The 13,795-nt window shown below is 52.8% G+C and overlaps 1 protein-coding gene across 1 annotated transcript; it reads left to right on the forward strand.

The window, feature by feature from the left end:
- Window positions 1-8,940: 8,940 nt before the first annotated feature.
- On the forward strand, window positions 8,941-10,608 carry NRL (neural retina leucine zipper; the record flags this gene model as incomplete). The annotated part of the gene is given in 3 exon segments (XM_082857470.1): window positions 8,941-9,339; window positions 10,277-10,577; window positions 10,580-10,608. Coding segments are annotated over 3 exon segments (711 nt in total). The 5' UTR covers window positions 8,941-8,958.
- Window positions 10,609-13,795: the final 3,187 nt, after the last annotated feature.

Consider the following 13,795-nt stretch of genomic DNA (forward strand, 5'->3'; position numbering starts at 1 on the left):
ATCTATGTTGGTTCAATACTGTGTACATACCTATATTTTTGAATTAATCACACTTTATTGTAGTAGTTTTTGTATCTCCGTAATCCTCACTGGAGTGTTAGCTACTTGAAAAAAGGACCCAAATTTCATTTTATTTTTTAAATATTTATTTATTTAATTTTGGCTGCATCGGGTCTTAGTTGCGGCATGTGGGCTCTTTGTTGTGGTGAGCAGGCTTCTCTTTAGTTGTGGCACACAGGCTCCAGAGCGTGTGGGCTCTGTAGTTGCGGCACGCAGGCTCACTAGTTGTGGCACAAGGACTTAGTTGCCCCACGGCACGTGGGATCTTAGTTCCCCGATCGACCTGGGATCGAATCCACATCCTCTGCATTGGAAGGCAGATTCTTAACCACTGGACCACCAGGGAAGTTCCAAAAGGACCCAAATTTTAGTCTTCTTTTTATTCTAGCTCCTAGAAGAATCTGGCCCATAATAATTAGGCACTTAATCAACACTGGTGGAGTGAAAGAATGAATTAATCCCACATTTCTTATCTCCCCCCATTCTTCCTTAACTTTAGGCAGACTGAACAAGGGGCTCCCTTGAGGGTTTCCTTATCCGATTCCCCTTATGTGCCTCACAGTTTTGCTCCGTTCTCTAGCCCTCCTCCTAGCCTGGTCCACCAGCTGGCCTAGTGTCTGCGGCCACCACCAGGGGGCAGGGTGTGACCAGCCTTGCCTTGGTCCGCGTTTTCTGATCCCCAGGGCCCTCTGGATCAGCCCTTGGATGTCTCACAGACCCGCTGCAATGGGTGCTGGGGAGTGTGGCCCAGATCCTCCCCTTCAGGATCAGGGCATTCATTGAAACTGAGCAGAGCCCCGTGGAGCCCTCCCAGGTACAAATCCTTTTTGTGTCCCTGGTTTCTTAGTTGTAGGAAAAAGGCTTCAGCCTCATAGACCTTCCCCAAAGGGCAGATTCAAACAGTTACTAATCAGGGAGGGGAGGTAAGGCAGAAACAGAGGAGGAACAGTCAAAAAACAATAGTGCAGCGATCAAGCAGGGCCCTGGTTCCTCCTCAAGGGATATCCATAACAATATCTTTGAGCTCTTCTGCAGGAACTAACGCCCCCACCCAGGTGGAGAATGGTAACTTCCTGCTGAGCACAAGATCCTTGGAACACTGCCCTGTTATCTCACCACCAACCAGCCAGAAGAAAAGTCACATACCCTGCAGCTCCCACCCCAGATTTTGCCTATAAAAACTCCCAGAAAACCACTGGGAAGTTTGGGGTTTTTGAGCACAAGCCACACTTTCTCCTTGATTGGCCCTGCAATAAACCTTTCTCTACTCCAAACTCCAACGTTTCAGTTTGTTTGGCCTCACTGTGTGTTGTTGGGCACGCAAACTTGTGTTTGGTAACAGGGGCAGAGTGTGACCAGTTTTGCCTTAGTTTGCATTTTGTCCTCCCCAGGGCCTTCTGGGCTCAGCCATTGAACGTCTCACAGACCCCCTGCAGTGGGTGCTGTGTTGTGCGGCCCAGATGCCCCCTTCAGGATCGTGTCCCAGAGGCTGAGTGTTGGCTGCTGCTGGTGCCAAGCTGAGCACTTCCCTGAGCACCACCTGTGGCTGAAGGGAGCTGTCTTGCCAAATGCCCCCTTTCCTGGTGCAGCTGGTATCCAACGACTGGTTGATGCAGGGCTCCAAAGTCCTGGCCCCCTTGCCTAAATTTGGGACACTCTGAAGGTCCAGCCCAGCTTCAGAGCTCCTAGGGGGTCAACTGAAGCCTCTGTTTCAGCTGTAATGCTTTTCAACTCTTCCCGCTGCCCAGTCCCACTTCTCTCACTGACTTGGAAAATCCTCCCAACAAATCACCTGTACACAAGTTTCCATCTCGGAGAGTTTTTTGTTTTTGGGGTTTTATTCCAGCTTAAGATATCCCCCCAACTCGACTTGGATAACTGCATTAATCCCCTAATCTGACTCTGATTCCATTTTGGCCATCCTCCACCCTAGATCCAAAGTGATCTTTTCAGACACAACCTGATCATTCCACATCCCTGCCAAAAATCCTTTAGTAGCTTCTCATTGCCCTTTGAGTAGAGCCCCCACATCCTAAACTTGGCCTACAAGGCTCTGCGTGATCTGGCCCCACCCTCAGCTACTGCCATTCTTCCCACTTTCCCTGGTATCTGCTTTCTGGTTACACTGGGTCTTTTTCAGTTTCATGAATGTGTCTACCTCTTCCCTGCCCAGAGCCTTTGCGTACATTATTCCTGTGGCTTGGAATCTCCATCTTCTCCACACCACCAGGCACGGTCACTTCTTACTCCCCTGACCAGTCTCAGTTTAATGTGACTTCTTAGGCGAGCTGTCCCTGCAATGCTACCCTCTCCCCTGCCCCCACATTAGATTAGGTCCTCATGAAATAAAGTCTCATAGCCCCCTGCCCTTCTCCTGCATAGCACCCATCTCATTATGTTAGGGGAACCACTGACCGAAACTGCCCACCCTGGCCAGGCACCACACTAACCCATTTGCATGAGCTGTTTTATGACAGGAAGTCCTGGTAAGGAACATGGAACAAACAAACCATCACCAACCAGAAGAATCTGGGAAAGGTGAAAAGGTGACGCCAGTCCATATGTCCTACCAACCTCCCAGAATCCTCCTCGCTGGAATCCATCTTGGCTGAGTGATGCGTGCACCACCAGGAAGGACCCTGAGTCAGAATGATTGGCCAGAGACAGCCCAGGAACTAATCCCATCACCGTAAAACTCGAGACTGCGAGCCACGTGGCAGAGCGGTCCTCCTGGGTACCCTTACCCTCCTGTTCTCCACCCAGGTGCCCCTTCCCAGTAAAGTCTCTTGCTTTGTCAGCATGTGTGTCTCCTTGGACAATTCATTTCCAAGTGTTAGACAAGAGCCCATTCTTGGGCCCTGGAAGGGGTCCCTCTTCCTGCAACAGTTATAATGGTTTTTTTTTTAATAGATTTTATTTATTTATTGGCTACGTTGGGTCTTCGTTGCTGCACACGGGCTTTCTCTAGTTGCGGGGAGTGGGGGGCTACTGTTCTTTGTGGTGTGAGGGCTTCTCATTGAGGTGGCTTCTCTTGTTGCAGAGCACAGGCTCTAGGCACGCAGGCTCAGTAGTTGTGGCGCACGGGCTTAGTTGCTCCAAGGCATGTGGGATCTTCCTGGACCAGGGCTCGAACCCATGTCCCCTGCATTGGCAAATGGATTCTTTACCACTGCGCCACCAGGGAAGCTCTAATGGTTCATTTTTATGCAGGCCCATCCCTAGCATATGTAGGGCCTGGGGCAAGAGTACAGATAGAGGCTCACAAACCTTGTGTTTAAATATTTTAAATGTATGCCTCAAGCTAACAAACTATTAAATAAAATATATTCTATCCTTCTACCTTGACAAATATACACACAGTGGTCTGGAATTTTGTTCAAATTTGGATTTTGTTTGGAATCCTCAAGATTCCACAGCAGAATGTGGTGGTGTGGAGAGAAGCAGCTTTCAGCCACTGGTCTTCGGGCTCACTTCTTTTCCCACCTCTGACACTGTAGAAGTATTCTACTTCTACACCTCATGTGCATGCACGTGGACCTCCTGTCTATACATCCCAAATCTGTACACAGCCTCCGGCAAACAGCCACCCCTTGGCCACCCACTGGGTCTAGAAATGTGTGTACAAGTAGTGTGATCTACCCTCGGGAGGGCAAACCCAGGAAAGAGGTCCATGTGGGCCCTAGAAGTGGGCTTGGGGATCTTTGGACAAGGAATTCCTAAGTATCTGGAGTGTGGTCCAGAAGGGGTTTGGGGTGTGGGCAGGGGATGCCTGGACCCCTCACTCCAAGGGACACAGCCAGAAGAGGGCCAGAGTGGAGCCTTTCAAAGCACAGGGCTTAGGGCACGGGTCACTCCTGCCTGGGCCTAAGGGCAATAAATTGACTTTTCTCTGGTTCATCAGTCTATAAGCTCCATGAAGACAGGGCTGGTGTCAGTCTGATTTACTGAGGTGTCCCTAATGCCCAGCACAGTGTCTGGTGCGTAGTAGGTGTTTAATCAATATTTGTCCAATGAATGAATGTATGAGGTAGACCAGGAAGAGGTCTGAGGATTTGAATCCATTACTGAAGATCTGGATTCCATAAGCCAGAACTAGAAATGAGAATGGGTGGTATGGGGCTGCAAAAATGGGGGTGCAGACAAAGGAGAATGGAATCCTGGATTACTGACTCTGTCTCCCGTCCTCTCCTTCCTCTTTGTTTTCTACCCCACTTCTCCAGGCCCTTTACCTGCCTGGCCCTCTCTCCCCATGATCCAGCATCCCTCTGTCCATATCCTTTGACCTTTTTGTCCTTTGTCCATTGCTCTTTCTCTATGGCCTGACCATCTATCTGTCTGTTCTTCTGTATTTGGTTTTAGTTCTCGGTCCCCAATCTTCTTTTTATTTTTAAATTTATTTAATTTTATTTTTGGCTGCGTTGGGTCTTCATTGCTGTACGCGGGCTTTGCCTGGTTGCGACGAGTGGGGGCTACTTTTCGTTGTGGTGCGCCGGCTTCTCATTGCAGTGGCTTCTCTTATTTCAGAGCACAGTCTAGGTGCGTGGGCTTCAGTAGCTGTGGCACGTGGGCTCAGTAGTTGTGGCTCATGGGCTCCAGAGCGCAAGCTCAGTAGTGGTGGCGCATGGGCTTAGTTGCTCTGCAGCATGTGGGATCTTCTGGGCCAGGGCTCGAACCCATGTCCCCTGTATTGGCAGGCGGATTCTTAACCGCTGCGCCACCAGGGAAGCCCTCGGTCCCCAATCTTACTTTCCTCTCTCCCTTCTTCTACCACTTTTGCTCTTCTAGTCACTTGTTCCCATCACCTCTTACTCCCTCTTGATCCCCTTCCAGAAGATTTCTTCTCTCTTTTAGTTCTCCATGGGCCTTTGCCCATCTCTTCCATGTGCCTATGTCCCTCTGTCTCCCTCAATCCAGATTCTTGGGGAGCCCCTGACTAGTTCTGCCCTCTCTCCCAGGTCTACACCTACAGCCTCCTTAGCTAAGTCTTCTTGCCTCTCTTCCTCTGGTTTGTCCTTCACAGAGTCCACCTGGTTTCAACTTTTTCATCCCCATTTCTCTGTCCCCAAATGTCCTTGAGCCAGTCAGTCTCAGCCTGCGTCCCCCCCCTGCCAGGAAAACCCATGAACCACTTCCTGGGTCCTCACTGACCAATGTGCTTCTCCTCTCTGTGTCCTTGGTCCTTTCCCCTGGTCCAGCCCTCACCCCTCAGACTCCTTTCCCTGGTCAGTGGTGCCTGGTCTGAGCCCCGAGTGGCTCAACTCGCCTGAGCTTGTTTAGTCTGACTCCTTCAGCCCATTAGCAGCTTAGCCCTCCCACGTCTCCTCTGAGCGCTCCAGTAAACAAGAGGATCAGTGCAGACCTGACAGCTGCTGGGGGGCCAGTGTCTGGCTAGACCAGACCAGGCCTGCAAAAGGGGCTGCAGTCAACACTTGCTATTCCTTCTTCACCGGGGAAATTCTGAGGTCTCTTTCCTGGGTATTTACCTTAGAACCACATTCTGTGCGCATGTGTTGGGCTCTGGTCTCCATGGTCCCCATTCCCATTTTGTGGCCTTGTTCCTAGGCCTTGGGCTTTTCAATTCTTCTGCAAAAACAGCACTAGATTCAGGCAATCACACCGAGAAGCCTTTCCACTTGAATGATGACAATGGTCTCTGCTCTATAAAATGGAGGCCAAGTGCGGGAAGAGAGATGTCCTCTGACGTTGGTCTTCTTATATGTGTGTAGAGAGCATGGTAGGAGAGACCAAACACACACATACACACACACCAAAGGAATCTGAGTTGACTATAGGCACTCTGTAGATCAGGGGTTCTCAAACTTCAGTGTTCATCAAAATTACCTGGAGAGCTTATTAAAACATAGATTTCTTTTGGTCCCATCCCCAGAGTGTCTGATTCAGTAAGTTTGAGGTGAGGCTAGAGAATTGCATTTCTAGCAAGTTCCCAGGTGGTGCTGCTGGTCTGGGGACCCCGGGCTGAGAACCACTGTCTTAGATCATCTGAATCTACCAGCTCTTTACCTAACATCTAAGGCTGGGACCAGGTTAATTTTTATCATTGATCCTTGGGGCTGATGGACACCCAGGTCTCTCTCTGGGTTGGGAAAGAGGACCTGTTAACCCCAGGGGAGTGTTTGGATGTCCTTAGAATGTAGGAAATAGCTTTTAACTCCTGGAGTTCTATTCTAGTACAGACCCTATTTAAACAGCTTCAGACAGGTTTAAACATCTCCTTGGCTAATTCCTAGTATCTCTGTTCCAACTTCTACTTGGGGATGATAGCTCTAAGAAGTGTTAGGGGATTAGGCTGAAAATGTAGGTCACCCCCCAGCCATCTGGGAACCAGGAGGAGTGAGAGAGGAAGAAAGAGGGACAGAGACACACACAAGGAAAAGGTGAGGGGAAGCAGGGGGCAAATGAGGACAGTTACAAAAGTGTCTCTGATGGATTGGTGGTGATTGGATTTCAGTGTCCCGAGGTATCCTGGAAGGAAGGGAAAGTGTTCCTCATTCCCCCTTCTGCTCCTGAACCCAAGCTGGCCTGCCTGTCCTGGGGCTGGGTCCTCAGGAATTAGAGAGGCTGAGACTAGGATGGGCAAGTTCTGGAGGGTTGTTTATCTTTCTGATGCCATAACTGTGAGGGGCATGAGGCCAGATAAGGTGGGAATGAGGCAGGGAGCAGAAATGTGAACGTTCCTGAAAACAGGAAACAGACCCAACAGGCCAGGTGAGAGTGGGCTTAGGAGAGCTTATACTCCCCTAAAACACCCACAGGATGCTGCGGAGCCTTGGAGGGTAAAGGTGCTGGAAGCTTGTCTGGCCCTCTTTTCCAGTCCCGGGCTTTCAGTCACCAAGGGCTGAGGGTTGTGTCCTCATGAGGGTGCCGGCAGGGGCCAATGTGGCACTCTGTACTGGGGAACTGAGAACGGTGAGTCAGACCATCAGTGAGGCGCTTTGTTGGGGAAGACGCCCCCTTGCCTTCCTTGAGAACAGGCAGACTTGTCCTCTCCTCTCATTTCCTGCAACCCCTCAGGCCAATGAGATATGCAAATGATCCCCTTACCTCATTGGTTGGAGGCCTGAGAACCATGGATGACCTCAGAGAGCTGGCCCTTTAAGAGTACCCAGTGGGCTGTGTGCCCACAGCCCCCTGTTCTGAGCACAGAGGCACCAGACCCTGCTCAATGGGGCCTCCAGTCTCTGGGGAAGTTGTGCCTGCCTGGCTTTGACACTGACCAATCATCTCTGCCATCCCTAAAGTGAGTATGTCTGAGGCCTTCTTGGGTGCCAGGCCTCTCACCTAGAGCCCCCTCCTCTGACACCTGCTGTCTGCTTTCTGTTGTTTGTTTTCAGGAATCTTCACACTTCGGTCCCCTGCTCTACTCCCACCCTAACTGGCTTTATGTCCCTCACTGCTATCACATCACAAAGATAAACAGCCCTCCTCACTTAGCTTTTCATCCAATTCTTTCTGGACACCTCTCTCTATGTCTCACCTTCTCCTCCCTGCCAAAGATCAATTCCTTCAATTTGTGTTTTTGTTCCCATCCCCTCTGCCTTCTCAAGGGTGAGGGGCTCAATAGATAGGGCAACACCTGGGACAGGAAGAGAGAGAGGACCTGTCCTTCCTGTCACCTCTCTGGGCAGAACCTGGGGGCCTGAGATGTGGTTGGAGAGTGGGTTACCTAGGTTTGGACATCGAGATGGAGCCAGACTCTAAGCCCTGGGGACGAGCACTTCCTGCCTTGTCCCTCTTGGGGTTGTTGGAACTGGGAGTTGGGCTCAAGCTTGGGACTTCCAGGCTGGGAAGGCTCTCCAAGGTCACGTAGCCAGAGGTGACTCAGGTGGGCACATGCTCCGTGGTTGATAACAGGGAGGAGGGTTCCTGGGTGACATAAGTTTGGGACACTGTTGAAGTTGAACAGATGGTTTACCGAAGGACTGCTCAGATTACTATGCTGCGGTGCTCTGTGAACCTGCAAGAGGCTCACAGGGATGGGAGACAGCATTTCTAAGAATGATCTGCACATAGACCCCTTCTTGGATATGTCTCAGACTTCATGTTTCACAGAACACTCTCTGAGAAATGTTAAAGTCTAACTACCTTCCTTGAACAGAAGGGGAAACAAGGGTCAGAAGGGGAAGGTGACCTGCTCAAGTTCATACAACATCGCAGGTCCTGGATGGAAGGAGGAAAACCAGTCTCGGTTGGTTTCCCTTGAAGAGATTAGACTTGGGGAAAGATGGTCACCACTCTGTCCTGCTCTTTCTAGAACTGATTCTTGAAAAGTCTCTTGCTTCTAGAAAAGGGATTCATTGATTAATCCATAGAATGAATGTGCATTGAGGGTCTACTATGTGCAAGGCATTGGCCTGGGTGTTCTGGGAGAGAGAGAGAGATTACAGCATGTTATCCATCTATTTTAAAATCCACAGCATGTGTGCCTTTCCATTGCCTTAAAATATACACATACTCTGTCACAGTTAATTAAGCAACATTTTTTAATTGCTTGGAAATGAAATGATGCCTCTTGAGATGACAGAGACGCTCAGCATGTCCCAGCACTAGAGTTGGGAGTGCTGCCACAGTCTTCTTGTTTTTCGTAGATCCCAGAGGCACCAGTGGGCCAGAGGCTCTGCTATCCTCTTCTTCACTCAGGCTTTAAGCTGCTTTCCCCCTGGTCAGGAGCCCCTGCCACCTAACAAGTTGTCCCTCAGCCCGGAGGTGACTGTGCAGGGAGCAGGCTGCACCATCACCCCAGCTTTCCAGAACTCTGTCCCCAGGGCACTTGGGCTTTGGGGGAAGCGGATTTTGGTCAAGGAGGCTGGCAGGCAGCCTCCAGGTGCTCCAAACCTGTCCCCTTTTTTGCAGGTGCACCCCTCCTAATCCAGCCCCAGAATGGCACTGCCTCCCAGTCCCCTGGCCATGGAATATGTCAATGACTTTGACTTAATGAAGTTTGAGGTAAAGCGGGAACCCTTGGAGGGGAGATCTGGCCCCCCGACAGCCTCACTGGGCTCCACACCCTACAGCTCAGTGCCTCCATCACCCACCTTCAGTGAGCCGGGCACGGTGGGGGCCACCGAGGGCACCCGGCCAGGCCTGGAGGAGCTGTACTGGCTGGCCACCTTGCAACAGCAGTTGGGGGCTGGGGAGGTGCTGGGTCTGAGTCCTGAGGAGGCCGTGGAGCTGCTGCAGGGTCAGGGCCCAGTCCCTGTTGAAGGGCCCCACACCTACTACCCAGGGAGCCCAGAGGAGACCGGAGCCCAGCATGCCCAGGTGAGTGATCAGCGAGCTGGTCTGGGGGGTGGGTAGGGTGAGGGAGGAGGCCAGCCCAGAGAGGAAGGAGAGTCCCCGGAGAGGGTTACTTATTGGGAAAGGGGTAGAGGACAGGAGAAGGGAAGAAGGACTTTTAAAAGATATCAGATAGAGAAAACTGTTTTCTGGCCCTTCTTTTTTTCTTTTTTCCAAATAGAGAGAAATGAGTAGGCTGAATCAGGAGGAAGAGGGAGAAGACAAGGTTAGAAGAGGATCGACCAAAAGGGGAGAGCTGAGAATTAAAGGGCGTCAGGAATGGTTGATTAAGGGAGGTATATAGATACTCAGTCTGGGGAACCACGGAAAGGGTTGTGCGTGGAATGGAGCAGAGCTGAGACTGTAGGAACCGGAGTGAAGTTGGCCTTTTCAAGACTTCGTGCTGCCCCAGCCCCCAACCTTCTCAGGAAGGATTGGGACTCATCCTATTAATTATAGACACAGACAGGGGTGTTGAGGGCATTAAGATGTAATCCAAATCCTTTGAGGGTCACAGGGTTGCAGCCTTCAGGACAGGGGAGCGAGGTGTGTTGGAGGGGAAGGGTCTGTCCGGCCCGAGCCCACGGGACACACGTGGGCCAGGAGCCGGATGCTCATGACCCCTCTAGGTCAATGTGGGGTTCAGGGGCGCGACTGGCTCGCCCGACGGTGGGTGGGACACGCAGGGACCACCCAAAGGGGTCGGGGACCCGTGGCGGGGGTGCGGGGCAGGGGAGGGCGTGTTGGGACCTGGAACGGGATGTAGACTGCGGGACAGATTCAGGGGAAGGCGCACATTCAGGTAAAGGTGGGAGCCGGGGGCGGAGCATTCCCGAGGGCGGGGCCTGGTGGGCGGGGCCACCCGAGCTTGGAGCAGGGCGGGAGCCGGCGCTGACTCGGGCTCTGCCCGTTCCCTCTGCAGCTGGCCGAGCGGTTTTCGGACGCGGCGCTGGTGTCGATGTCTGTGCGGGAGCTAAACCGGCAGCTGCGGGGCTGCGGGCGCGACGAGGCGCTGCGGCTGAAGCAGAGGCGCCGCACGCTGAAGAACCGCGGGTACGCGCAGGCCTGTCGCTCCAAGCGGCTACAACAGCGGCGCGGGCTGGAGGCCGAGCGCGCCCGCCTGGCCGCCCAGCTGGACGCGCTGCGGGCCGAGGTGGCCCGCCTGGCCAGGGAGCGCGACCTCTACAAGGCTCGCTGTGACCGGCTGGCCCCGAGCGGCCCAGGGCCGGAGGCCACGCCCCCTTCTTCCTCTGAGCCACTGGCCGCGGAGTGGTGGAGTCGGTGGGCGGGCGGCGCGCACCACCCGGGAGGCGGCTGTACCATTCACTAGATGGTTACTGAGCGCCTTCTGGTGCCAGACACTCCTTTGGATGACCACACAAATATCCCCAAACTTCCTGGACCCTCAAGGCATGCTCTGAGGTTAGATGCCGGTCATTTTCTGGAAGAGAGGTCCCCTTCCCTCACGCAGGACGTGCACAGAAACCCTTCACCTTCTGCTCCACTCTACATGACCAGGTCACTGAAGTCTGCAGGAGTCAGTGCCAGGCACTTGGGGGGGGGGGCGGGGCGCAAGGAGGTGTGGATGATGCACAGTGAATGGGAGGTGAGGGAATGGTGCAGCTCCCGGCTCAGCTTAGATTTTAATTCAAGGTTTTCAACCTGTAGTGCACTAAGGTGGTAATTAGCAATGAGGCTATGTTTTCATTCCAAGGCTTGTAACCTCCCCATTTGAGGACTACTGCATTTTCAAGATCTCAATTCCCAATATCAAGACAGACCAGGAACTCTATTCAAGAGGCTTTCTTGCAGAAAGCGCGTGGCCTCCAGGGCCCAGAGCAGCAAAGGCCTGAGGAGCTCTGGGGGTGGTTGGTGTGGGCTGGGAGAGAACCCTGGGCAGGAGCCTGAAGCCAGGGCTGCTAGTCTCAGCTCTGCCACAGGATACCTCGCAGTCACCTTGAGCAAATCACTTGCTCCCTGGGTCTCGATTACCTCATCTAATCCTCCTGTGAATTGGATGACTTCTGACACCTTTCCAGTTCTGGCCTCTCCTTAGTGTGGGAGCCCTAGTGGTCTCCCCAAGAAGCCCCGAATTCAGCCTCACCAAAGGGACTTTCCGTCCTGCTCCAGGTTGCTGACTGCAGCATAGGCCCATGCACTGGTCCTCTGTTGCTCCCTCCATGCTGCCTTGGCCTCCAGACCTGCATAGGGTGCCCCTGCTCCCTCCTGTCTCTGTGAGGGCTGAGGTGAGACTTCCCCCAGCCTGACAAGGAGCTGAGAGAATGCAGCTTTTGTGAATTAAACTTGAAGTCTAGGCACAACTGTACGCTATTGGCTAGATGTTCTTGCAATTTAACAAGTGTTTATTCTATATCCTTGCTCCAGGCCTCTGTGTGTGTGTGTGTGGTGTGTGTGTGTGTGTGTGTGTGTGTGTGTGTGTGTGTGTGACAGAGAGAAAGAGAGGGAGAGGGAGAAGGAGAGAGGCTGGATAGCCCCCACCTGGGCGGAGTGCAGCATCTCAGTTCTGAAGCCCCAATGAAAATGGGGGGAGGGGTGGGGATTGGGCCAGATGGAGCCTCCCCCTCCCACCTCCACTGCATAGAAGCCCAGGAACAGTAGTGACCCGGCCAGGCCTGCCTGTGGCTATCCTGGCGGCTCACAGTTGCCATGGTAACCCAGCCCTCTAGTTCAGCAGCCTACAGAGAGAGTGGGTGGGGGCTCTGGGCAGAACAGAGGCATTGGGCTGGGAGCAGTTACCTGGGAGCAGCCTCTGTTGTAGGTCCTCTAAGGGAAATAATAAATGGGGAGAAGGAGTTGGGTGTGGGGGAAGAGGCTCCCATATGTCTCTTTTCCTTTCTGCCCCCTCTACCCACCCCCTCCCCAGCTGTCTCTTCCCATCCCCGTTCTTGTTCCCTCCTCCCCCTCCTCTAGCCAAGCTCGTCCCTCCTCCACTCAGAAGACTGCCATGGGAGTCCTTTCCTCTATCTCCACCAGGATTTCTTTCTCTTCTCTCCCTTTCCCACTACTGGCTACTGGCCACCCTCTTTGACTCTGGCTCCTCTCTCTGAGTGGCTCACGGCACCTTTAGCCTCTCCTCCTCCATCCCCTTCCACGTGCATCATTGAAGAGAGAGGCTGGGGCAGGGAAGGTCCTTCTAGGAGCCCAGCTCTTCTTCCCTCACTCTGGATATCCCTCAGATCCTCACCTGCTCTCTACAGCTGTGATCCAGACCCACTACTGCTCTTGCCTGCCTTCCTTAACTGGCTGAGGCTCTGCACAGCACACGTATGGGCAGAGATGCCCATCCATACGCACCTCCACCCTACACGCAACCGGGCCATGTTTACACACGCTTGGGTCACAAGCTGAGGGTCACACGGATTCACCTCAAACAGAAGTTGCACACTCATGATTAAATGTGGGTCCTTTCGTCAGGTGGGCCTGGACTCAGGTTCCAGGCTTACCAGTTCTTCTTTGACCATATGGGTGAGCTTCAATCAAGGTTCATTTGCTTTGTCAGGAAAATGGGGAAAATAATGGTAACTACCTAGTGAGAGTGAACGCATTTAAAACACACTAAGTACAAAGCTTCACACATGCTAAATGGCAATGTTTGCTATTGTTGGCAATGTTATGGTCCAGTGGTTATGGTCCAGTGGCAATGTTATGGTCCAGTGGTTAGGACTCAGAGCTTTCACTGCGGGGGCCCGGGTTCAATCCCTGGTCAGGGAACTAAGATCCCACAAGCTGCAAGGTGTGGCCAAAAAAAAAAAAACAACAAAGTACACAGCTGGACTTCTGAACCACTAAAGGCCACACTCTGGAGAGTCAGGGATATGCAAAGCATGAACACACACACACACACACACACACGTACACACACACATTCACACACCAGGAAAACCAGGCTGCAAAGACCTTAGGTACCCCCTCTGTATTCATAATTCGCTAGCAGACCTGCTGCCCTCCTTCAGTCCTGCACCCCATCCCTCCCGCCCCTTCTCAGGCTGCCTCACAGCTGTGTGAGGGCTGGAGTTCAGCCCCTGGGGGGATCAGCTGGGCTTCTCTGAAGACAGCTTAAGAGGGCATCAACTTGCCCCCTTGACAGCCCCTTATTACCCCTCTATCTCTGGTAATTAACCCCCAGGGGGCCTGGGCCCCCCTGGGGTTGGGAGGTGACGGTAGGGACTCCTCAGATCTCACTGGCACATAGTTGGGGTGAAACTGCTGAGCCACCAGGCTGTCTGGGGAGCTCTGGCTCAGAATTCAAAACGTGCTGGTCCTCATTTCTTAATGGTGTGTGTGGGGTGCTATGGACTGCCCAATGGGCATCTGAGGCATGATGGGTAGAGGCTGAGGTGCTAGGAGTGGTTCCCTTTATTAACGGCCAGAAAGTCAGGATCACTGAAGGAAGTCACTGAGGGGCCACAAGGCTGAGGGG

This window comes from Leucopleurus acutus, assembly GCF_964270905.1.
Source record: "Leucopleurus acutus genome assembly, chromosome: 1".
Lineage (NCBI taxonomy): Eukaryota > Metazoa > Chordata > Mammalia > Artiodactyla > Delphinidae > Leucopleurus > Leucopleurus acutus.